General features: G+C 44.6%; 1 protein-coding gene across 1 annotated transcript in view; it reads left to right on the top strand.

Annotated features, from left to right (window-relative positions):
* Positions 1 to 25684, top strand: part of CREBBP (CREB binding lysine acetyltransferase) — a 127906-nt gene that overhangs the window by 96945 nt on the left and 5277 nt on the right. The window contains exons 17-29 of the mRNA XM_024759716.1: positions 3023 to 3141; positions 3982 to 4221; positions 4974 to 5062; positions 10519 to 10599; positions 12388 to 12444; positions 15161 to 15238; positions 15566 to 15633; positions 20288 to 20438; positions 20783 to 20929; positions 21539 to 21652; positions 22763 to 22928; positions 23262 to 23429; positions 25532 to 25684. The exon at positions 25532 to 25684 is cut by the window's right edge and continues 1 nt beyond it. Of these exons, the coding sequence (XP_024615484.1) occupies positions 3023 to 3141; positions 3982 to 4221; positions 4974 to 5062; positions 10519 to 10599; positions 12388 to 12444; positions 15161 to 15238; positions 15566 to 15633; positions 20288 to 20438; positions 20783 to 20929; positions 21539 to 21652; positions 22763 to 22928; positions 23262 to 23429; positions 25532 to 25684 (1631 nt within the window). The remainder of the gene's footprint in view (positions 1 to 3022; positions 3142 to 3981; positions 4222 to 4973; positions 5063 to 10518; positions 10600 to 12387; positions 12445 to 15160; positions 15239 to 15565; positions 15634 to 20287; positions 20439 to 20782; positions 20930 to 21538; positions 21653 to 22762; positions 22929 to 23261; positions 23430 to 25531) is intronic.

Here is a 25684-nt window from a genome sequence, read left to right as displayed (position 1 = left end):
TTCTCATGCTCTGTGGCGTTAGAATCCATCATCCGTCTTGTACTTTGAATGGATCTTTTGCCATTGCATGATTTTTTTTGTAACACTGTCCTCTGGTCATCTGGGACTTTGGCTCACTGAGTTATGCTCATCTTCCAAATGTTGACATGCTTTATTATGTGATATTTTTTAAAATCACATTTATTAATATCACTATGAGTCTCTTCAGAAAGTCGTGTAAACTTTGACAAGCTGTCGAGCTCACGTGTCATGATACAGGTTTTTCAAAATTCTAATTTTTGATGCAAGTCAAAATTTTATCATTGGTAACAAATAGCGTCAGTTGTCCTGGAAGTAACTATAACTGGCATACTTCGTTCATTTTTGAGCAAATATCTGTCACATACCCAGATCTGAGTAACTGTAGCTTGTCTATCAGCCATTCTTTCTAGTTTTGTGTGTTTCATGAAGACAACTCAACACTCACACAAGTGCTTTCTGTCAAGACAACCACTGCATGCAGCAGAAGTGCTTTATGACAGCTTCCCAATTTGTCGTACAGAATAAAAGGCATGTAGCCAAGGGCCGAGATTTAATATAAGTAAGAATTTTGACTCGTTCATCAAGGACACTTGTAAGTGCAGATGGCGTTTTTTCTTGTGTATGCACAGCAGCAGCAAAGCACGGGGCGACCGCGAAGTCGAATTTGGAGCTGCAGCCTGGTCATGCTGCAGTGCTAGTGATTTTATTCACTGTTGTTTTTGCCCAGTCTGTGTGAATGTCAGCACACAGTGCAAAAGGCAAATGATAACTTAGTGTAATCATGAAAATTGTTTTATATTATGGAAATGGATTTCACAGACCCCTAGAAAAGGCCTAGGGCAGTGCTAGATGGAAATGTTGTATATCTGCACTCTCTTGTTATGGCAGTCACCAGCCACATGTGGCTCCTAAGTACTTGACATGTGACAAGTGTGCCTGAGGAAGTAAATTTTTAATTTTATTTAATATTCATTTTGATTCAGGTAGCCACATATGGCTGGTGGCTACCATATTAGACTGCATGAGGGTCCCTAAGGTATCCATGGGCCATGGTTTGGGGACTGCTGATGTGGTCACCACCTGATTGTCCTGAGAAGGTTTTGAGCCAGAGAAGTGGAGTGACTTGCTCATAGCACACCACACTAATCAGTGGCAGAGAACTTGTTTCAAATACAGCTTCTGACTGCTACTTCCACTCATTTGGAGTCTTACTACATCAGTGTGGTTGTTAAAGACAGGAGTTTGAAAATGACTTCTCCTTGGCATAGGTATTAAATGTTTAGTGAATGAGTGAACGGTCATCCAGAGTGAGATACATGTAAGGCCATGTTAGTTTTGATCAGCACTGGGAGACGAGATGGTCTGGAGCAGGGCATCAGAAGACTGTCTAGGGCCACCAGGTAGTGCATCTTTTAGGCTTTGTGTGTCATAAGGTTTCTGTTGCAGCTGCTGAGCCCTGCCTTGTGGTGCAAAAGCAGCCATGGACACCTGCACAACAAGGACAGTTGTGTTTTAAAAAGCTTTATTTTGTCAGACTAAAAAGTGATTTTGTGTAATTCACGTATCATAAAATAGCATTCTTCTTTTCCCTAACCATTAAAAACGTTAAAAACCATTGTTAGCTCCCAGGCCCACACAAAGGCAGGCAGCTGGCCAGATTTGGCCTGTGGGTCGTGGTTTGCGACCCCTGGTCTAGAAGAATAAAAAAGCTATTGATTAACGAATTGTCTTCTTATAAAGAGTTATTCAAAGAAAACCAAACACTGCTTCATCTCTGTAAAAACAGACTGGAAGAAAAGGGGTTAGCTGAAGGCAGAATTTGTTTGTGTTTCACAAGGCTCCACAGGGCACATCTGCTCCCTAGACCAGGCCTTTGCACCTGCATGGGAGTGTCTACACTGGCTGTCTGCCATGCTTGCTGACCGCCATGTGTTCTGGAGCGCAGGAGGCCGTTTCCTCAGGAGGTCAGTCAGGATACCTGGGTATTCCCTGGCTCTGATGTCAATAAAGTTTCTGGAAACTTCTCAGCCAGTGTTTTCATCTCTCGATATACTCAACGCATACCACTTCCCAACGGGAACTTTAGGTTTTTATGGTATTTTAGTCTGATTTATAAATTACAATTTGTTATGTATCTGTTGTAGAAAATTTTTTCAAAATTCAAAAAACCACAAAGTGGAAACTTCACATCACTTAGAACCTAAGTCATCAGAACATCTTTGCAGTGTTTGCCTCTGCTAATTTTTCTGTGGGCAGGAGCGTATGTGAGCGAGGGGGTATGTGACACTGTCACCTTCACAGGCATGTTTCCCATGTCCTTAGAACTCACGAGGGGTTTGTATGAGTGACTGTCCTGAATGTATTTGGCAGCCAGTGCTTGTTCTTACACTGGTGACAACAGAAGGCATCGTAGGAAATGGGTGGGCCAAGAGGTTGGAGACATGGGCACTAGTACATGTGCAAGGGGACAGTACACAGTACAGAACTTCTGGGGAAAATAAGAGAGCTACTTATTTTTGTGGCTCTCTTACTGTATACATTTATTTGTGAGGTTGTAATACAAAACCATTCCTCTCAGGTGGTTTGAGTTTACTTCAGCCAAGGACACAAACGTTTCCTCAGGCGAGGAAAAGCCCCTTCCTGTGAAAATGACTCTGTACCCACCCATTTGATCAATGAGGCAGATTAGAAAGTTAGCTTCGTTTTTTCTGTTCCAGCCAAGTTTTGGCACTGGAAATCTTTTTGTTGAACAAGCAGACTTCTCAGTGTGGTATTTTTGCCTCGTGATGTGGATGCAGTTTTTAAAAACTCTAGTGTGACTGTGTTTTCAGAATCCCTGAATTGTAGCTTTAGAATGTCCGTGGACTCCTGGAAGCTTCACGGCTGGGAGGGAAGTGATTCGGGCCTTCTCAGAAGTAGCCAGGCTTCCATTTGAAAAGTGACGGAGGAAGAGTCTGGGTGCCTTGTCAATAGCATCGTTTCCTGTGCTTTTTAACTGCAGTCTTTAAGCCGGAGGAGTTGCGCCAGGCTCTGATGCCAACCCTAGAAGCGCTGTATCGACAGGATCCAGAGTCCCTACCTTTTCGGCAGCCTGTAGATCCCCAGCTCCTAGGAATTCCAGTAAGTTGATATCATAAAAACATTATAACTTTACCACTGTAATTCATGAGTATCCATGATACTCATTTTATCTCTTAAAATTGGGTAAAATAAGAATTTTTTCCCTAATGTAAAAAAATATTTTCTGTCAAAACAATAATACACCTTTGTCTTACTGACTGAAATGTGTGTTTCCGCCCTGTTCCGTTAAGCCCCAGGGTCCATGGAAGGGGTGCAGTGAGATGGGGGGAGCACACCCTGGGGCGCACAGCCTCTGTAGCCTTGCTTTATATTTGGGTAAGACTTTGTATTCCGGAATGGATTTAAATAATTGGTGAACATCACTTATAAAACACATGGGCCTCTCACTTTGAAACCCTGGGTGCTCTTGCACAGGCCATGGTGACCCAACAGATTCTGTGTAGCAGTATTACTATTTTTGCTTTTGTGTTTGTGTTTGTCTTGGAATTTCATTTTGGTTGCTAGGACCAAGAATGAATCTCTAGAAAAACATATTGTCTGATAAATATGTTCACCATTTTAATTCGGTGGATCAAAATCTTATTTTTAAAATCTGACATTATAAGACATGTTTTATTAAATAAGTTTTTTAGTATTATTTTTTCTTTAACTTTGCTTTTGAAATAATTTGATCACACTTGAAAATATTAATTACAATTTTAGATAATAAAATCAGAGGAAGATCAGAAGTTGTTTTCTTTTCAAGTCCCATTTTTCACTATTAGAAATGGAAGTTATACTGGTACTTTCTTCAATTTTATTTTAAGATAAAGCTGCCAAATAAGATGGGCATTTGGAATTTGGGGGGATATGCTAGACTGAGACCGTTTTGTCTTTCAGGATTATTTTGACATTGTGAAGAATCCCATGGACCTTTCCACCATCAAGCGGAAGCTGGATACAGGGCAGTACCAGGAACCCTGGCAGTATGTGGATGACGTCTGGCTCATGTTCAACAATGCCTGGCTCTACAATCGGAAGACATCCCGGGTCTATAAGTTCTGCAGTAAGCTCGCAGAGGTCTTTGAGCAAGAAATTGACCCTGTTATGCAATCCCTTGGATATTGCTGTGGACGCAAGGTACAGTTGAAACTTTTTCTGGAAAATGAACTACCCTTGTTAATACAGCCAAAAAGGGTATTATGATGATATGATAAACTCAGTATTTTGGCCACACCTGTGTACTGAGAAGGACCCAAGAGACCAGGATTCTGGTCTCTTGTAAAACAGTTGATTGTCTGAAGCTAGAGGTGCTTATGGGGGAAGGCCTTGGATTAAGCATTCCTGGCTGCCCCAGTGTCCATTCATCTATCTGTAACAAATGTCTCTCAGACACTAGGGACTTCCCTGGTGGCGCAGCAGTTAAGAGTCCGCCTGTCAGTGCAGGGAACACAGGTTCGAGCCCTGGTGTGGGAAGATCCCACATGCTGCAGAGCAATTATGCCCGTGCACCACAACTACTGAGCCCGTGTGCCACAACTACTGAAGCCTGCGTGCCTAGAGCCCTTGCTCCATAACAAGAGAGGCCACCGCAGTGAGAAGCCCACGCACCTCAATGAAGAGTAGACCCTGCTTGCCGCAACCGGAGAAAAAGCCCACACGCAACAACAAAAAACCCAAGGCAGCCATAAAAAAAAAAAAAAAAAGTCTCTTAGACACTAATTCTATCCTATTGTATCCAGAAATGTCTTTAAATAGATGTGAGAATCATTAGAAGACTATCCAGTATACTAACAAATAATTTACTAGCTAAATCTAACTCCATATTGGACAGAACATTGCATGACAGTAAATGGGATATATTTTTAGTATTTTCTCCTTTGTTTTTGCAGTATGAGTTTTCCCCACAGACTTTGTGCTGCTACGGGAAGCAGCTGTGTACAATTCCTCGTGATGCTGCCTACTACAGCTATCAGAATAGGTAAGCCTTGAGCAGTTTCTTGAATCATGGGACAAAAAGAAGGTCTTAGGACGAGGCATGCTTGTCTGATTGTAGATTTGGGTACATTTCATTATTTCTCTCCTGAAGTTTCAGTAAAAAGGGCCAAGATTTCATTGTTTCTCAGTCACTCAGATAGGCCCATGGTCTCTTAACTTAAAAGCATGCTTGTATAGTATAAAATTTTAAGCTCAAAACTGCTTGCTGCACTAGTTGGATCAGGTACATGTGTTAAGCCAAAATGTAACCATATGAGAAAGAGTCTGAAGTGGAGAGTTACTCTAACAAAGGTTGACTGCCTTTTTTAAGATAATAAAGTTGAAACATTGTATTTTACCAATCTGTGTGTAAATATTTGCCTAGCTAATTTGGCCTGTACAGTCTGATGGAAAGACTTGTGTTTGCTCTAATTCATTTAAAAATTTTAAACCATAGACGTTTTCTTTTTAATCAGTAGCACAGTAAGAATGAGATCGGTGTTTTCATTGAGTTTAAGAATGACTCCATGAGGTGGCCTTTTTGGGGTTAGTGAGTGGTAGGTATGCTTTTTAAGTATTTTCTATTCTCTTGAAATGTGGAGATGGCTAAAGAATAGATCTCCTATCTTAAGTAGAGGAAGAATGAAAATAATTTTTGTTGTTGATTCCCTTACCTAATTACAACTTCCTGGTTTGGAGGGTTGTTTTGAAAATTAAGCTACTTTGTATCCATTGCTTTAAGTGACTGCATGTTGCCATAGCATGAGGGCGTCCTGCCTTGAAACAGGTTGTAATTCTTTGTCAAATTCAATTACATTGCCTCCATTCTATGAATTGGCAACTAAATTCTTTATGTGGCCAAGATGAGGCTTCATGCCTGTTCTTTGTTTTTAGGTTCAAGTATTAAATGTCAGCTTTAGGGTTTGATGTTTTGATTATTTTTATCTTGTTTGCTTATAGTAATTACATAGGTTCTAATACTTTGAGGAAGATAAGTTTTTATTTTTTCAAAGGTACATGCAGAGGCCTGAATAATTTGGAATGTTGCAGTTACTTTTCTTCCAATTATGTTTTTTTTTATTGTTTTAATTTTTTAAAAATAAGGAATTCCCTGGCAGTCCAGTGGTTAGGACTCAGCACTTTCACTGCGATGGCCTGGGTTCAATCCCTGGTTGGGGAACTAAAATCCTGCAAGCCATGCAGTGCAGCCAAAAAAATTAAAATTAAAAAAAATAATAAAATTTAAAAAAACATATTCAAGGTAATTAACGACTCCCATCAAAATCCTATTTTTTAAAAAAAAGAACTGTTGACCTAAAAATATCTTAAGACAAGATTTCTAAGCCATGTCCAGCTCTCTTATCCTAGTGAAGTGCTGGTTTGAGGGGAAAGATGGGTGTCCCTGGACAGGCACCTCTACTGGAAGTGCAGCCGGCACAACTGTCCTGCTAAAAATATTTTAACATTTGGAATTCATTTTCTGTCTTAGCATGCTCTTCTATTGATAAAGGCATTTTAAAACTAAAAGTTTGAAATGATACTGTGGCCCAAATGGAATCTTTCCTATAGTGACAAGTGTTGTTCTGGAGGTTCTGGCCCCTCCATTTACAGTTTTAGCCCCATGATCTTTTGCACATTCTGTAACGTATCAAGCTTAACCTTCTTGTCCATGACATGGGCATAGTAACACCTTTCCTGACACCCTTAGTTGTCAGTCTCCAATGAGACAATGCTTTGGAAACTGTTAGGTGCAAAATACAGCTATGAAATTTTAAGAGAACAGGTTAAAATTAACTATACCCTGAAAAATGCCCCAACTCCTAAGTGCCCAACACAGTTTGGGTCTAGAAGGAAGAGCAGACAGCAGATTGCTTGCCATCATCTCTTAAGTTTGGGGGCCTTTTCATTGTTGCTTTTCACTGTTCCTGGGTTCTTTGGACCCTGCCTCGGCTGACTTGCATAGATTTCGGCCGTATTTCACTTGAGAGCAATTCAAGTTCGATAGAATGGATGGCATCAGTGTGCACTACTGCCTCCTCAGAGGAGGTCGTTGATGGGGTGCAAACAAAGGATTGTTTTGAAAGTTCTGAAATGTCCAATATTACTTCTATATAGGACTTAATTTTTATTGAGCAAAAGTAATATATTTTCCTTAAGAGTAGAAGCGTAAATAAAGAAGTTCTCTTTTACGCATAATACATTTTAAATGAGTGTGAGCATATACTGCTCCTCAGCTGAATCTCACAAGGTGTGCTTCCTGGAATACAGAACTGGAAGAGATACCACGTTGTGAGTCTGTGAAAGCAGTGGTCTAATTCTGCGATAGACATTTCAACTACTTACATTTTCATTCTCAACCTTGACTGTTTATGAACACCATGGTGTTCTTTTGAATAATTGTTTTGGTACTTATAGTCCTAAACTGGGCACTTAGAATAGGAAATTCTACAGACCGTTTAAACAAGTGAAACTAACAGATAAGCTAGTATATGGTTACATTTTCACTTGTTTCCACACTTTGAAATTTTGAAAGTAAGTCATGTTGGGAAAACTGTTCTATAACTTTAACAGTTTATTATTGATAGATAAGAATAGATATTATCTATTATCCAAGTTATTTTTATATACTGATATGGTACTTACAACAATCTGCATTTGAAAATTTACTCCATACATTAAATTACCCTTACAGATGAACTCTGCAGTTACATTGTGCTAACTTTAGGTACCCAGATGTACATCATCATCAGATTATGTAAAGTGTTTCTCCTTTATAATTCCATATTCATCAAACTGCTTCCTTCACGTAAGGCAGGAGGTTATCTAGGCTCTTACGGTTGAAAAGTGAATCTCTGAACCATTATGTATTTCCAGGATGAATAAAGTTTGGACTAGGTATAAGATAGGGGCAAGTCTGACATTAACATCTGTCACCCACTGATTACCAGAGTGGTTTCAGCCTACTTGACTAGATGGGTGGGCTATCATCATATCAGAAGGGAGCTAAAGGGAGGCCAGGGCCCCTCCCTTTCCCCTTACACCTGAACAGATTCGATTCTCTGACATCTCTGGCCTTGCTCTGGGACAGACACTCTGTCCCTCCCAGTTTCTGACCCTGAGGTTCTTGGGAATGGAAGTTAGTTATACACAGAGGGCGTAGGTTTCCGCAGCCACCCCAGGGGCTGCCATTCAGCCATCAGTGCTTCACTCTGGGCCAGTTTCCTCCAGTGGAAAATGATGGGTTTATGATTCTTGTTCCCCAGATGTTGCTAGGCTTGATGTCCTGCTTGCATAAAAGCTAAGAGTTTAGTTTGTCCAGGATTTTAAAACCGTTTAGACTCACATGTAATTACCGTGGCAATTTCATTTCACAGTGTGTTCCGTAGTCCTCTTTGAGCTAGCGCACAGTGGCTGAGTTTGATCATAATAAATTGGAACACTTTCATTCATTTTTTAAAAGGAAGCAATTTGGCGTTGAAGGGGTATCTTTCTTTTTGCGTATTGTTCTGATTGCTGCTTAATTGGTTTATAGTTTCTATAGTGTAATTCTTTCTTGCCAGTGATGATCATGCCCTTCTACACATGGAAATTCCTTTTACTACATGATTTCAAGCCTCCATAAAAATATTTACAAAATAGTGAATAGCCAGAATATTACTGTAGTTCATTCAGAGAAAGAGATAAGTATTTTTAAAAACAGCAGTGTTAACCTGTTTGTTCCTGGTCAGTTTTTAATCTTGGCAGACTTTGTTGATTGAATTAATTCTAAATAAACTGGTCCCAGCAAGAAACTCTTATTAATCCAGTTGCTACACACAGTGAATCTGTCATGTTCCTCATCAACAAGTATGAAAAATTGAATAAACTTGAGATGTGTGCATGCTCTGAAGTTTTATACTTTTAATTCACTATGTGTGTTTAGTCAGAGAAATATAGCAGACAGAATGCTCAATGTGTTTAATTAAGATTAGAATTAGAACTTGTGGGGACCTATTTTAGTGGTAATGAAGACAAACTGGCCAGGCAGTGGCCTGAATCTCAGTTGTTTGTAGCCGTGCGCGCATGTGTGTTTGTGTGCGTGTGTGTCTGTGTCTGTGTGTAGCTGCAAGCTGCCGCATCTCCTTCTGCCCATGTGGTTCAGTGTGGCGCTCCAAGTCTCGTCACAGTGTCTTTAACACTAATCCTCTTGGCATCTTGTAGATGTAGTTTTGAGCACTAAAACCGCATTTTATTGTGCTGCCGTCGTACCTTATACTCATCCCTTTTGCTTGTGTAATTCACCTCATTCGGCTTGTTTACTTCTGCAGTATTCCTTTGTGCCCATCTTGTTTATGCAGTATCAGCCTGCGTTTTTGTTGATTTCTCATTTGTGTCCTTTCCAAACATTTAATAGTTTTTATTTTAACTGTTCTTATTTGATAGCTTGAGCCCAGGCTCTATACTATAAGAAATTGGGGTGATGGATAATTTCTCAAATGCAGATTGTGCTTTAAAGATTAAGTCTCTAAATTTGCTTAACTTGGATTGTCCCCAAGTTAGAGAAATCACTGAGTATCTCAGATTGATGAATGATTGGTTCCAATACCAAAAAGTTTAAATTGAAGCTTAGAATTGAATTTTAAGACTGTTCATGGATTTACATATATTGTATTGTTTATACAATATATCACAGTTTTTCTCTGTATAGTCTTACTGATAAATGGCTGGAAAGTCTTTGACCCCGATTGCATTTCTGTTAAATGTTTGTCTAGAATATGGATTTGGTTTCATTTCTATTGTAACCCAATTAACTGAGTGATTAACATGTGAAAAGTAACAGGAGAAAATTAAAACCAGTTCTGAGTGCTCAACATTTTCATACCTTTAAAGATCTGGCTTAATACCGGAAATAAAATCTATGAATTGCTGTCAAGCATAAATTTTCCATTTTGAAAAAAAGCTATTTCAATTTAAATTGCTTTTTTAAGGCCTTTTGTCAGACTGTTTTATTCAAAGTAAATTTTTTCCATCTCAAAACCTGTAGTTATATCTGGTTTTCTCTAAGTAATAACAAAATCCAAACTCCTAAAATTAGGCTCCTTGCAATTCTAGTATTAACAACTCCTTGAAAACATTTGCATCTTGGAGCTGGACGAACCCGTTGTTAGTGATGATGGCCTGGGATGTGTGCAATGAGACCGAATGCTAATCAATGCTTTGCCTTGGCTTTCTGCTCTGTGTTGTCTTGGTGTTTGTGTCTTACCTTTATGTCTGTGCTATTTGTTCCCTTCCCTGTTCTCTAATCCTGCCCTTCCCCACCTGCCCCTGTTCCTTTCATTGTCCTCACTGACCCATCAATCAACCAACAACGCCCCCCCTTCGTCGTGGTGATCTGCCCTGCTCTGATTGGTGGCTTCGTTGCTTGGGTGGCTGTGTGTTATGATGGACCAGTTCACCCAAGTATGGCCTTCTTGCTGACAGGTATCATTTCTGTGAGAAGTGTTTCACAGAGATCCAGGGGGAGAATGTTACCCTGGGTGACGACCCTTCACAACCCCAGACGTAAGTACCATCCTGTCATTTCTCCCGGGGGTGACTCTGAATTGTTGGTTTGTTCTCATATGTGATTAAAAGGGAAGCACCACTGCCACCCACTGTGACTTTTCTATAGTGTATTTTTCATATTACTTATACCCACATTCATATTTTACAATGTAGCTGTTGTAGCTGAATCCCAGCGCCACTTGCACATTCTTCCCTCTGCTTGAGACCGTGATGCTGTAGCCCCCACTGCAGTGCAGTGGTCTCTCTTGACCATGCTCTATCTCTTCTTCTAGAACACTTGCTTTTTCCTAGTGGCTGTCAGCTTCCATTTGGGAAGATTGTAAATTTTCAGTTACACCTAAGAAACCAGGTAACCCTTGTCACAGAACTACCTGGCAGTAGCAAAAATGACTCTTGTGTGTATACCCCATCTGTAGCATTTAGTTGATCTTCCACTGAAACCTCTGTCCTTTAAGTTGCAGAGGTAACAGAACCCAGGTGGTGAGACCCCAGCGAGTACCTGTATCTCCTTCCTCTCTGGAGGTTGGACTCTTGCTCACAGCTCCAGCATGGACAGGCATGAGTTAGTTCATTCATTCCCTCACTGAGTTCACCATTTCCTCCCTGATGCTTATCCTCTGATGGAGTTACTTTTGAGTAGGCAAATGGCCAGAATGTGGTGAGAAAAAAGCAAAAGCAGGGCTTCCCTGGTGGCGCAGTGGTTGAGAGTCCGCCTGCCAATGTAGGGGACACGGGTTCGTGCCCCAGTCCGGGAAGATCCCACATGCCACGGAGCAGCTGTGCCCGTGAGCCATGGCCGCTGAGCCTGCGCGTCCGGAGCCTGTGCTCCACAGCGGGAGAGGCCACAACGGTGAGAGGCCCACGTACCACAAAAAAAAAAAGCAAAAGCAAATCCACAGATTGGATGGTCAACTCATTTACATGCTTGAGATACCTAAAAACCTGCCAGCCACCATAGCTGCCTAGGACTGCCAGCGTTTTGTGGTCTTTCTTTTCTCCCGACTCTGCCATGATTCCTGCCACTCTGGGGAGTCTACTGTGTGATTGTCCCCCCAAAGGCAAAAAGGCTTCCCACTGAAGCAGTTTCTAGCACTGTTGGACACTTACTCTGCAATTCAAGTTTACTTTATTCAATCGCACAACAAACCATACCCGCCTGTAAGATACATAAACCAAAATGACAGAAATTCTACATATTCAATTTTTCTATCCCTTGTCAATTTAATTCTTTAGTCCAATTATGTGATTAATAATTGGATTGTATAATTTTGTGAATCAAGTAATTCACATATACACTAATAAAAATACCACAAAAATGAAATACTCAGCCCTTTAAGAAGAAGTAAAATATCCCCAAGTACATGCTGACTTGTGTCAATGAAGGAATATTGTAATTAGAAGAATTGAAAATACCAGTGTTGGTCAAATTCAGCAGTCATTCACCATATAGATTTGATTGGAAATTAACAGGTTTGAATCTCAACATAATTTTGCCACTGTATTTTGACTAGCCTTAAATTAAATCTTGTAATAAGTGCTGATGATAGTTTGGAGGAAATATTCCAAGTAAGGCAGAGAAAAATAAAAGGTAGTGCTTTCTATAGAATTAAATGTTGTCTGTTCATGCCATTATTACATCTACTTGAGATTTCAGCTGACCATCATTTTACTTTTTATGTGAAGAACTAGTTACAGAATAATATCCCAGAGACCCTATAGTTTATATTCAACAGATAAATTTAGTTAATTAACATTTTTCCTTTCCCCCCTCCCCAAAAATACAAGGACAATTTCAAAGGATCAGTTTGAAAAGAAGAAAAATGATACCTTAGATCCTGAACCGTGAGTATACAGCTATTTTCTTTCTGACTTTTAGGTTTTAGTTTCAGATGAGGAAAGTTCCTCCTTATTGTTGGGCTGTGGGAGAAGACACTGGAAATAAATATATTACCATGGGTGGAATTTTTTGTGTGAAGTTATTTCAGATGTGGATTCTGTTTTAACTCACACAAAAGATGTATGTCTCTTTAGCATGCTGTCCAGCTACTGAATTTTAACACCCTTTAATGTAAGATTAGATGGATGTTTTGGCTCTGTTAGAATCTCTGTAATAACTTCATCATCGTTGTCTTTAAGAAGCCATTTAATGTGAATCTTTAGAGACTAAAGGTAGGAATATTTGGTGGAGGGGTGCTAGTATCATTTAAAGGGAAATTTCAGAAAGAAAAACTCTGAGAAACCACTTTTTAAAAATAAATAATGAGAAGCCCAGTGTTGTATGTTCTTGTCACCATCTTTGGTATGGTATATTTTCAAAGGTCATTGTCAGATAATTTCCTTTCTTCCAGTGATCAGTGAGAATACTCAGTATGTAAATTTTGCTTTGTAATAACCCCTTAAAGAGGCCTCAGAGCTCCTTCCATGTGGTGGCTCCTCCCCGGTACCCAAAGCTGAGTCCTGAAGGCACCCCAGTGTGTGGAGATGCCCATTTTGTTCTGTCACTGTGGTGAACGCCCGTCCAGGGTTGCTTGGTGAGCACAGGCTCCAGCACTGTTGGGAGTTTGGTAAATGTGGCTGTGGTGCATCCAGAGCTGAGAAACAGGTTCTCCCCTCCCTTGGCTCAACTTCCCAGCTTCCAACGGAAGACACAGACTCCACTTCCCATTGAGAGCTGACTTAGTCTCTCCTGCCAGCTGTGCCCAGGTTGCGGGGGGAGCATGTTGATTACTTAGCAAAGTGCCTGGTGCATGAGGAGGCTGCTCCCTGTCTCTTTAGTCTCTAGTGTCAGTGGATTGTTTGTCCTGACTAGCCGTCTCCCTGTTCACATTGTGTCCTCCCTGACAGTTTTCCTGTTTCCCTGTGATTTATATTCAGTTTTTTTAATTTTATTTATTTATTTTTTAAATATTTATTTGTTTGTTTAGTCATGCTGGGTCTTAGTTGTGGCAGGTGGTCTCCTTAGTTTGTGGCTCACGGACTCCTTAGTTGCAGCAGGTGGACTCCTTAGTTGCAGCTCGTGGGCTCCTTATTTGTGGCATGCAAACTCTTAGTTGCGGCATGCGTGTGGGATCTAGTTTCCTGACCAGGGATTGAACCCAGGCCCCCTGCATTGGGAGTGCAGAGTTTTAACCACTGAGCAACCAGGGAAGTCCCCCCAAAGTCTTGTTTTATACTGGAGTATTTACAATGTTATGTTAGTTACTATACTCACTTTTCAATTTCAGAATACGTTACATTGAAGCAGTAGTTGCCAGGCAGTGGGGAAGACACAGATGGATAAAGGGGGTCTGTCCTCCAGCCGTTTGTCTTCCAGTAGGACAGACGGATCGTAGCATAGGCAGCAGGAGGCAGTAAGGTAGTCCAGAGTGGGGGACCCTGGCCCAGTGGAGAAGGTGACACTCATCTGGAAGCAGGTATTGGGGGTGGTGGGCAGAGCATTCTAGACACAAAGACATGAAAGGACATGGGATGTTCAGCAGCACTGCAGGTGAGCTCAAGTGCAGGGCATGTAGGGAGTGTGGATGGAGCCCCATAGGACAAGGGGGCAGAGGGTGCTGGATTCCCTCCTGTGTGTGCTGGGAAGGGCAGCAGCTGGGGCAGGACAGCAGAGAGTACTGAGGATGGCCAGTGAGGGTCACTGCCATTCTGCACAGTCTGCCTGTGTGTGTCCTTTTCTCCTCCGACAGAGCAGGGACAGAGAAGCTGGATTGGGCTCGATCTGTGGTGGAAGTTTTGCTCAGCAAGGGCAGTAGGATGGTCAGGGGTCGGGGACTCGAGCAGCAGTAGTGAGAGCAGGCGTCAGGTTATGGGGACCGGCATCTAGCATGATAGGAAGAGCCGGGACCCAGGACCGTTTGGAGAAATGTGGTACTTTCTAGCCCCTCAGCCTTCCACAGGGTATAAGTTGTGGTGGCTTTAAGGGCGTGGGTGAAAAAATAGGTTTTGACCTTCAAGCATGTTGGCGATTAAGTTTCCTAGGTGAGGTGACAGGGCCCAGGTGAGCTATGGCGGAAGCTGTGCAGAGGGCAGGTGGCATGGTGCATCCCAACTTCTCTAGTGTTTACTTTAAGAAAGGCCGTCATTTCCCACCCTTGTAACTGACTCAGCAGACGTTTCCTGCACCTGGGCTTAAGAACAAGGGTTTGTAACACTGACAGTATTGTTCTCTTTTATTTAAGTCCATTTAGGTATGTGCAGTCATCTAGAGCAAGCACTGGTCTTGAAAATCTGTAGTAATATCAGAAATACTGACCTGTAAAATAGGCCTTCGTCATAACAATTTTTAGAAATAAATGTTCACTTCCGGTTGCAAAGCAGATTGGGAGAAGAGAGGAAAGAAGCATTTGTACAAAGAAAGGGAGAAAGTCAGTCTTTCCTATAGAAAATATCATACTGATGCATTTTTAAAAATACGGCTCAATTAGTCAAGAGATGCATTAATGCTGCAGATTCTTGAAGTCATCAAGGGGATGAGGTGTGAGCACACCACCCAGGCTCTGTAGAAGCTCCATTATGTATGTGGCTCCGTGTGTCACAGTGCACTTTCTTTGTCTTCTAGTTTCGTTGATTGCAAGGAGTGTGGCCGGAAGATGCATCAGATTTGTGTTCTCCACTATGATATCATTTGGCCTTCAGGGTGAGTAATTTCCTGGTGATTTCCTGTGATCTCGGGAAAGGGAAAGCAGTTATGCACAGAGTAGAAGGGAGGATGCTGGCTGCTACTGCATTTCATTCATTGTTGTCAGCAAGAATCTGGCAATTAGATGGATGGCAGTTTGTTCTAAATTTAAGTCTTAAGTGTTTGCCTGCTTTGGGAATTGTAGAATCAAAGCAGTCTGCCTCTTCACTTTTGTATAATGATGCGATTTTAATTGCCAGCGAAGTATTTTAATGCTGCATTTCACTGGTTTGGCAACATATACTGTTTTATATAATCTGATCACACCCATTATTTTTTTTGCAGCTTTGTGTGTGACAACTGCTTGAAGAAAACGGGCAGAACTCGTAAAGAAAACAAATTCAGTGCTAAGAGTAAGTTGTGGAAGGGTTTTTTTATTTTTTTGTCTTACCCTTGAAGAGAATCATTTGCCTTGATCTTTATATGAAAGTCAACTTTATGATCAGTCTGTGCTTTAGATGAAAGTTTAGAAACTTTCATCTGAAACACATACAGTAAACTTTGTGAATTCTGAGAGAGAAAATCTGTCAGCAGATCCTTCTCAAGTAGCTTAGAAATAACACACACACATCCTGGGCACGCTCAGCCCTGGGCACCTGCGGGGGCGGCTGTTTGCCCATCAGTAGGTGTGGGCCATGCTGTTGTGAAGAGTGACCCTCTGGGGCCCTCTGGGAATCAGCCAACATCACCAGGACTGGCAGGAGCCTGGTCTGCACGAGGGCTGGTTGGGTGTGTCACTGCCGCATTGGGAGCGGCTGCTGGTGTCTGCGAGGAGCAGAGAGAGCGCCCTGTTGCTATAGGAGTAACTTTTCATAGGTAGTCTTCACTTTTTTAGAGATGACACTTTTCAGAAGTGTACAGTGTGTCGTCTTTGTCAACTCGGCTGCTGCTCTCACTTCTCTCCAGTAGGACAGGCAACTAGCACACCGCTTAGGGCTCCCCAGAAAGAGCCGGGCCACCTGAGGAGCTGGAGTAGAAGAGAGATGGGATGGAGGGAGAGGTCCGTGGGCAGGAGGGAAGGGTGGCAGGCAAGGAAGAAGCCCCTCTGAAGCCTTCCAAGTCAGCGTTAATTCACGTTCAAACTGTGTCATTACCAAAATCCACAGTTATCCTATCACTTAAACTCACTCTTATAAAATCTTTTGAAATATTGATGAATTCACCAGCTATTATAATATTTCTCTTTAGATCAGGGTTTCTGATGTATACTGACATTTGGGCCAGAAACATCTTTGTTATGGGGGCTGTCTTGTGCTTAATCAGAATTCTAGCAGCAGGCTGCTGCCCACTAAATGCTGGTAACACTCCCTGCCCCACCCCCCCATGAATGGTGGCTGTCAGAAATGTCTTTATACATTACCAGGTGTCCTGGGTTGGGGGCATGCAGGTGAGAACCCCTACTTTAAAGGATCCATTCTGAGTGATGTCACTAAAGCAGTCAACTACTTAGAATCAATCTCCTGGGCCAGAGCTTTGGTGACCAAAACAGAAATTGCCAGGAGAGCTAGGCTTCAAGAGAAGAGCAGTTGCGGCCAGAAGAGAGAGGGGTAGAGGTGGGGGGGTGGGTAGGAGAACCTGAGAGCTGGCCCAGCCCCCACCCTCCCCTAGTGTCCAGAGAATGGTGGAGAGGGATATGTGGACGTTTGGCAAATGAGCTTCAAAGATGTAGAACCTTCACTTATAGAAAAGGACCTTAGAGGTGGTGTGTCTCCCCTGGGTTTTTGATTTGCATCATCTCTGCAAGTGTCTGTCGGTCACAAAAGAGAGATTGCCTCATTTGCCCTGACTTAGTGCAGTGGGCCCTCCTTGTCCACGCATGTGGGACCTGTGGGTACAGAGGGCCTTCTGTACTGCACCACTGTATGTCAGGACCTTCAGCATCCTTGGATTCTGGTGTCTGAGGGGTTCCTGGAACCAGTGCCCTGTGGGTGTGGAGGGACGACTGCGTTGAAAATATCTTCCAGCTGCTGGTCAGAGAGTGATACTAAACAACTGACTATCCACCCAAAACCACCTCCCCATTATACGCCACATGCACAACGCAGCTCGGGTGGCTAAAGGGGCGAAAAGTAACAACTGCAAATGCTTTGGAGGTCAGAGAAAGAGAGTGTTTTTACTGTGTTCAGTTATGAAAAACCTTCCTAAAAAAGATAGAGCCCAGAGGTCAGAAAGCAAAAGGCTGAAGGATTTGATCACATAAAGGGAAATATAAGGCTCCCATCATGCACCGTGGCCAAAAGTATACATGGTGGGGTACAATTTAAAATGTCCATTTTTAGACTCAGCAGTTCCACCTTGACGCATGTCTCCTACAAAGATGTTTGCTCGTGTGCCTAAAGGCATGTACAGGGCTGTCCGCTGCAGCACGATGGGCTGTGGGGAGTGGAAACGGGAACCTAAACCAAAGCACGTGGCCACCCTGTGGGAAGCCCGAGGCACCATCACAGTGAGGGTGGCCTGGGCCCTCCTGTCCAGTGGGAGGGGCTGTTGCAGAAATGCCTGCCCTCAGTGCCTGAACTTGCTGGTCTGGAGGACACCTCCACATGGCACCGCAGCATGAGAACAGCCCTTCTTTCCCCAGTACTGAGTCTCTGAGCACGTGCTGGCTGCTCTCCAGGTTTTTCACTGTGCCGTCCTGTGTGTAAAGCCCATGGCTCTTCTCTCAGGGGACATAGCGGAGCACCTCTCCAGCCCTCTTCACGGCGTTCAGTTTGGTGCTTGTGACCAGACCGTCATAATTGTCTCATTTAAAAACTGTATTTTGGGCTTCCCTGGTGGCACAGTGGTTAAGGATCCACCTGCCAATGCAGGGGACACGGGATCGAGCCCTGGTCTGGGAAGATCCCACATGCCGCGGAGCAACTAAGCCCATGCGCCACAACTACTGAGCCTGCGCCCTAGAGCCTGCGAGCCACAACTACCAAAGCCTGTCCACCTAGAGCCTGTGCTCTGCAACAAGAGAAGCCACAACAGTGAGAAGCCCACACACCGCAACAAAGAGTAGCCTCTGCTCGCCACAAGTAGAGAAAGCCTGCGTGCAGCAATGAAGACCCAACTCAGCCAAAAATAAATAAATGTATTTAAAAAAATAAAATAACTATTTTCAGAGTGAAGTAAGTCAGAAAAATAAATACCGTATATTAACGCATATATGTGGAACCTAGAAAAATGGTACAGATGAACAGGTTTGCAGGGCAGAAATAGAGACACAGATGTAGAGAAAAACGTATGGACGTCCATCAAGGGGGGAAAGCGGTGGGGGGGGGGATGAATTGGGAGATTGGGATTGACATATACACACTAATATGTGTAAAATAGATAACTAATAAGAACCTGCTATATAAAAAAAATAAAATTCATAAACTATTTTTAGTACAGGTAATTTGGGGGGAAAATGTAAAGACCTAATTTTGAAGGTTTACTCCTATTCATTATGTGAAAATCATAGTGTGTGTAATCATAGTTTCACAAGGGAAGGGGGAGCTCCCTTCTTAGCTGTGTCCTCTCTTTCTGGATTGGAAGCCACCTCATAAGGGGACAAAACTTGCTCAGCAGCGGCATGGGCGGGAGTACAGGGGGGCGAGAACATGAGAATTTTCTTCTGGGCTTCACAAAGAATAGATGAGATGGTCGTAAGTCCTTTGCACCTAATTCTCTTTTTCTCAGGATGGTTATCTCAGCTGTGGGAGGTTGAAATAAGGGGATCCAGAGCATAACTAAACAGCTGTGGAAAGTGTGCACGTGTATCAGAGTGTGAAACAATTCTACTTCCGCTCATTTTTATAGCTTTTAAAGTTTTTATTTTTTAATGGGGTCTTTATTTCATTGCCATTGTAATTTTTTTTTAATCACTTTTATTGAGGTATAATTTATATACCAAAAAAACTCCACCATTGGTATGTTTATTGCAGAGAAACTAAATTTTAAAAGCCTAAATTTTGCAGATATTTCTTAACCTCAGTAGGGAATCTTCTAAAATCCTATCATCTGTAGTCACTGTTAACCTTTTGCAGCTTTCCTGTCTAGTCTTTTATCCCCATATGCACAGAGTTTTTCTGTACTATGACTGTATGTGTATTTATATGCTGTGTAACTCCTGGCCCGTCCCTGGGAGAGGGAGGGTACAGAGGGGCAGGGCAGAGGAGCCCACCAGCAATGGTGCTGGGCAGGTCTGCGTCCTGGAACAGTGTCCCTTGCCGCCCAGTATTGGAATGCTCACAGAGTGAGGTAGCCCTTGGCTGCCTGCTAGCTTAGCTGTCTCAGACTCTGCACCAGGACTCTCATCAGAGCTGGGCAGGAAGGGGCATTTGTGCCATCCTGTCTCTGAGGCTGTGCCAGCCCTGCCGTCCATGGAAAGCAGTGGCAGGCTCCCCATTTCTGTTAAGAGTTCTTCAAGGGGCTTCCCTGGTGGCGCAGTGGTTGAGAGTCCGCCTGCCGATGCAGGGGACACGGGTTCGTGCCCCGGTCTGGGAAGATCCCACATGCCGCGGAGCGGCTGAGCCTGCGCGTCCGGAGCCTGTGCTCCGCAACAGTGAGAGGCCCGCGTACCGCAAAAAAAAAAAAAAAGAGTTCTTCAAGTTCTTCCAGCCTTGGGGCACAGCTGTGTGGGCGCAGCCAGGGCCAGATCTCTGTCTCACTAGGGGCTGGGCATGTGGGGCAGGAGGCAGGGTGGACCCAGGGCGGCTCCCTCGTGCCTGCTCCCCTGCTTCACCCCAGAGCCCATCTTCCTTCAGATTTGGGTCCACCTTTGTGTCTCTTCTGCCCCTTACAGTTAGAAAAAGATGGAAATATTGGGCATTTGACAGCAGTTTTCAGTGCGTGGAATGCCTGAGATTCCAGGGTCCACCTTTCTTTTATAAAATGCTTATTACCTCATAGGACACATTAGATCCCTTCTGTATTTGGAGAATGTTACACCTTAAAATACCAGACTACACTGAAAGAGGTGGATTCTGTGACCTCAACCCCCCCCGAAGTCCTCTCATCTGCTTGTGCTGGACTTTGCAGGACTGCAGACCACACGGTTGGGAAACCACTTGGAAGACCGAGTCAACAAGTTTTTGCGGCGACAGAATCATCCTGAAGCCGGGGAGGTGTTTGTCCGCGTAGTGGCCAGCTCAGACAAGACGGTGGAAGTCAAGCCCGGGATGAAGTCACGGTTTGTGTGCAGACGTTCCAGTGGGCACCCCATGTGGTTAACCAGAGCCTAGCTTTCTGGCAAAGCTTTAGAGTTTGCATAATTTGAAAGCTTTTCATTAGTTAGCATGTAGCCACCCTTCTGTCAGTATCCCACATTCATCAGGGGAAGTGGAATTCCTTTCTGAGTGAAGCAGTGTCACAAAGAATGGGGTCAAGACTCCGAGCTGCCTGGGCCAGTGGTCAGAAGGGGCGACCTCGCCTCCAGCTTCTCTGCACTGAGCGGGTTTACGGCAGCAGGTCTCGTCTGTAAAGCATTTTGTAAATGGTAGTGATGCATGCAAACATCAGGCTCTCTTATTTCAGGTTTGTGGATTCTGGGGAAATGTCTGAATCTTTCCCGTATCGAACCAAAGCACTCTTTGCCTTTGAGGAAATTGATGGGGTGGACGTGTGCTTCTTTGGGATGCATGTCCAAGAGTATGGCTCTGATTGCCCCCCTCCAAACACAAGGTAATCCTCTAGCTCCTTTGGGGTGCGTGTCACGTGTTGTGCTAGCGACCTAGGCTCTAAACATCTTAGAGAACTACTAGTTAGTTTCGTTAGTTCGTTTTCTGCTAAGCCAGTGGGAAGTGAAGAGTTTTGATGACTGTAGAGTGCTTTGTTTTGTAAGCACACATGGGTTTTGATCTTGGTCTTGCTGTTGCCCCTGTCTTACCTGGGGCAGGTAAACCTATGGAGAAGGGGGGCCTGCTGCACAGGCCAGGCTTCTCTTCATCTATGAAAATGTCACACCTCTCCTGAGAGTTATTTCATGTTCAGTCAAGAATCTGGGTGAGAAGGAATTAGAAGTGGCTTTTCCTAATTTGCCCTGATCTCTCCACGGTTCCGCATGGTGAGTGATGGCATTGCTTCTTAGTTCAGTGATGAAATTGAATTCTATTTTATTGATTGGTAGCAGAGCTTGTTGATGGCAGATTTCTTATGTCCTGTTTGTGGCCAGTGCAAATGCTATCAAAACAGAATTTATTTCTGGAGCTTTTTTTAGATGCTGGTGTTTGGTTTCAAGTTTGGGAGATAACCTGAACTTTCAATTAATTTCTTTCTCACCCTGCCCCCCAGGCGTGTGTACATATCTTATCTGGACAGTATTCATTTCTTCCGACCGAGATGCCTCCGAACAGCTGTTTACCATGAGATCCTTATTGGATATTTAGAGTACGTGAAGAAATTGGGGTGAGTTTAATTCAAATTATTCAGAACTATTAAAAACTCCATTTTTAATTTTCACTGTGTATTTTGTGAAATAACACAAGTATTTCTTAAGGTTTTTTGTGTTTCTATTTTGATGTCCTTAAATGGATTCAGGGGTCTCCAAAGCACCCTTCCAGCCAGATGCTCTGTTGGGCCACTTGGGTCTGGGGCTCCCAGCACAGCTCATGTGCTTTCCCTGCCTCCTGTGTTTTTCTCACATTCTAGTCTGTTTTTTTAAAACTTTATTGAGGCATATTTTATGTATCATACAATTCACCTACTTCAGGTGTACATTCAGTGATTTTTAGTAACTTTACCAAGTAATGCAGCTGTCACGGTAAATCAGTTTCAGAACATTCTCATCCCCCCAACCCCTGTTACGATCCCTGCACCCATTTGCTGTTCATCCCTTTTGGACCCCTGCCCCCAGTGACTACTAATCTCCTTTTTGACTCCATAAATGTGCCTTTTCTGGATGGTTCATAGAAGCGGAATCCTACCAGATGTGGTCTCTTGTGTCTGACTTCTTTTCCTGTCTCTCTTCTTACATTCTAGATCACATTTCTTTCCCAAATTTGGAAAAGAGATGTTTGATTGAAGTGTCTTGAGCAGAATGAATGAGATCTATTTTGTTTTTAACCCCTTAGAAAGAAATACTCAACTTCCTTTCCAATGTGCAGGAGAAAGTAGATAGGAAATTCAGTGCATCCACCCTGGAGACAAGCCGTCTGATACGCCTGAGGCGTTGCCGTCTTCCCAGGCTCTCTCCTGTGTCATAGGTTCCCTTGCAGCCTTAGCCCCTGCCTGACATGCACACCGAAGAGGGAGGTACCGTTGGGCCAATTTCCAGCCTGCGTTTGCACTCTGTAGAGATTTGGCTTTACCCTAACCCCCTTCCCCAGCACAATGGTTTGGAACCTCTCTTAGGCCTCTCACATGTTCTGCCAGAAGCATTTTGTAATTTCTTTTTTGTTGTTTTTCTTCATAGTTATTTCTGTCCTTGCCTTGGTCCGTGTTCCTCAGCTGTTACTCCTCAAAGGCAGGGATGATTTCGCTCACTGCTTCCGTCTGAATTGTGTGTATGTCCTGCAGGTATGTAACAGGACACATCTGGGCCTGTCCCCCAAGTGAAGGAGACGACTACATCTTCCATTGCCACCCCCCAGATCAAAAAATCCCCAAGCCAAAGCGCCTGCAGGAGTGGTACAAGAAGATGCTGGACAAGGCCTTTGCCGAGCGCATCATCCATGACTATAAGGTGCCCACACCGCGGGGGCAGGGGAGGGGCTCCTCACCACTGACCCCCACATCTTCACGTGTCTCCCTCTGTGCTCACATGTGTTAGAATTATATCTACTTATGATTATTGGAAAGCAAAAATTTTAATTTTTTAAAATCACAAACTAAGAAGCAACTTCTCTGCTGTCTGTCAAGATTTGCAGTTGGCAGTCCAAGAGAAGTGGTGGCAGATCTTGTGAAACCATGTGCCTCAGGAGTGTGCGGTCCCCTCTCCATGTCATGGCCCCAAGCCCGCTCCCCAGAGTGTTGCCCAGCCCCCCTCGTCTCACTGCTGTGCTTGTTCACTTTCCAGGACATTTTCAAACAAGCAACTGAAGACAGGCTCACCAGTGCCAAGGAACTGCCCTATTTCGAGGGTGACTTCTGGCCTAACGTGTTGGAGGAGAGCATTAAGGAGCTGGAACAGGAGGAAGAAGAGAGGAAGAAGGAGGAGAGCACCGCGGCCAGTGAGACCCCGGAGGTAAAGCCCAAGGGTCCCAGCGCATGTGCTAAAGGCTGCGCTCCAGCAGGTCAGGGAGTTAGTGTGGGCTGCTCGTTTCTCAAGACATGGCCTCCTTTGTCTGTGGTGGCGTTTTCATACATAACCTCACCGTGTTACCGCCCACCACAGGGCAGGCCTGGGCCTGGGGGCACAGCCCACACTGGGTGCTGGACGAACTGGATACACATCACCTACTAGGTGGACAGAGGGGCTTGCTCTGGCATCTCTGGGCAGGACAGCGGGGCTGAGACACAGCAAGATGAGAGAGGAAGGCACCCTGCCAGGGAGCCCAGAAGAGGTGCCAGAGATAGAGATGGAGACGGGTGTCATGATCAGGAACCAGTCAGTTCACCTTAGAAATGACTTGAGGAGGAGACTTGTTTGCCAGGCCTCATTCACTCTCCTTGTTGTAACTGCCCCCCACTCTTCATTGGGTGTTCATGCGTCTGTGCACTCACTCTGGTCACTGAGCCCCTGCCATGTGCGGGCACCATCCTGAGGGGTGCAGTGGGAACTAAAGAGGTCTCCATCCCTGCCCTCAAGGGGTGTGTGTCCTAGTGTGTGGTGCATGCTGAGATGGTGTAGAACAGACACGAGGGAAGAGGGCAGATGCAGCACCTTTGGGAGGGCCTGTCTGGGGAGGTGGCATCTGAGCAGAGACTGACTGGTGAGAGGAACCCAGAAGATCCAGGCGGAGGAGCCTCCAGCAGAAGGAGGAGGGTGTCAGAGTCCGAGTCGGGAGCGAGTGTGCTGTGTTTCACATGTTCAAGTAAGAGATGATGGTGGTTTAGTTGGATTCGTAGCTGTCGGCAGTGAGCAGCATATGATGTGTTTTGAGAGTAACAACCTCAGAACTTAGGGCGCATCTTTGTGGTGTATGAGGAAGATCCTGGATCGAGGCTGCCTGCTGAGTCTGGGGCCTTAGAATTGAGTCAGTGTTGCTGCGTCTCCCTGAAGGGGAGAAGGAAGGGAGAGCACACTTGGGGGAAGAAGTCAAGAATTGGCTGCAGATGTGTTAATCTCGAGATGCCTGTTACCACCCGTGCAGGCCTGGGGCCCCCAGGAAGGCTTGGGGCTGCATGTGGAGCCAGCATCCAGAGCCAGGGGTCTAGGGTGGAATGTATGCATGGCTGCTTCATGCCAGGCAGCATGTGTTTTAGGGTGTGTCCTTTTTGCAAGACAGCATCCCTAGCCCCTTCCAAAATGGAGAAAGCGTGGGTGAGGATGTGACAAGTACTCATGTCACAGGTGGGTCCCGAGGAGAGGTCGAGGGCTGTGGTCATCGTTCTCTGCCTGCCTTTTGCTGGACCTCTCTGGAGGCAAGACCTGTCATGCCCTGGAACATTGAGTGATTTAGGGCTGGAGATGCTGCTCCTCAGGGACTGGAGAGATGCTGGCAGGTCCCTCCCTCAAGCTGACCTGGAAGGGTGGGCTGGATTTCAGTGGAAACTTGGAGTGCCTGTGGGAGAAAGACCACAGCCGATTAATGAACCCAGGTTCCTCTCCCTCTGCCGGACGGACACCCAGGCACAGGAGGTGGCCTGAGTCAGCACTGGCATCCAAGCCTCAGGGGGTGCTGGGAGGAGAGTCTGTGCTGCCGGCCGAGCTGCCACAGAGGGGCTCTGAGGGGGACACAGCCCTGGCTGTGTGCCCGTCGAGGAGGAGTGCCTGCCTCCAGCCAGTAGAAGAAAACATAGGACCAGGAGAAACGGCTTCCACCCCCTCAGTGGTTAGATCCAACTAGCATCCCAGGTGTGTTCTTCCCTCCAGCCTCCACGTGATGTGCGGCTGTTGTGGCACAGGCAGTGCTTGCTTTATGTTTGTCACCACTGTACCCATTCGGTCCTGGCCAAGTCCGGTCCCTGCTTCCATACTCATCTCCTTCCCCTTAGCGGTTTCCTCTGAAGGCAGCAGTGTTGACAGCCACTCACACGGCCTGCGCAGGCAGGTAGGGGTCTGCTCGGCGGTCTCCTGCCTCAGCCCCAGCTCCCTGGAGCCCCCGCATCAGGAACTGGTGGCCTCCCTGCTGGACATTGGAGCAGGATGCTAGGCAGGGCCGACAGCTCTGAGTCTTATTGCAGGGCAGCCAGGGCGACAGCAAGAACGCCAAGAAAAAGAACAACAAGAAAACCAACAAGAATAAAAGCAGCATCAGCCGAGCCAACAAGAAAAAGCCCAGCATGCCCAACGTGTCCAACGACTTGTCCCAGAAGCTCTACTCCACGATGGAGAAG

This window comes from Neophocaena asiaeorientalis, unplaced genomic scaffold (genome assembly GCF_003031525.2).
Source record: "Neophocaena asiaeorientalis asiaeorientalis breed wild unplaced genomic scaffold, Neophocaena_asiaeorientalis_V1.1 scaffold254, whole genome shotgun sequence".
NCBI classification, from domain to species: Eukaryota; Metazoa; Chordata; class Mammalia; order Artiodactyla; family Phocoenidae; genus Neophocaena; species Neophocaena asiaeorientalis.
The sequence above is the reverse complement of the archived record's forward strand: the minus strand, read 5'-3'. Positions and strand labels throughout refer to the sequence as shown.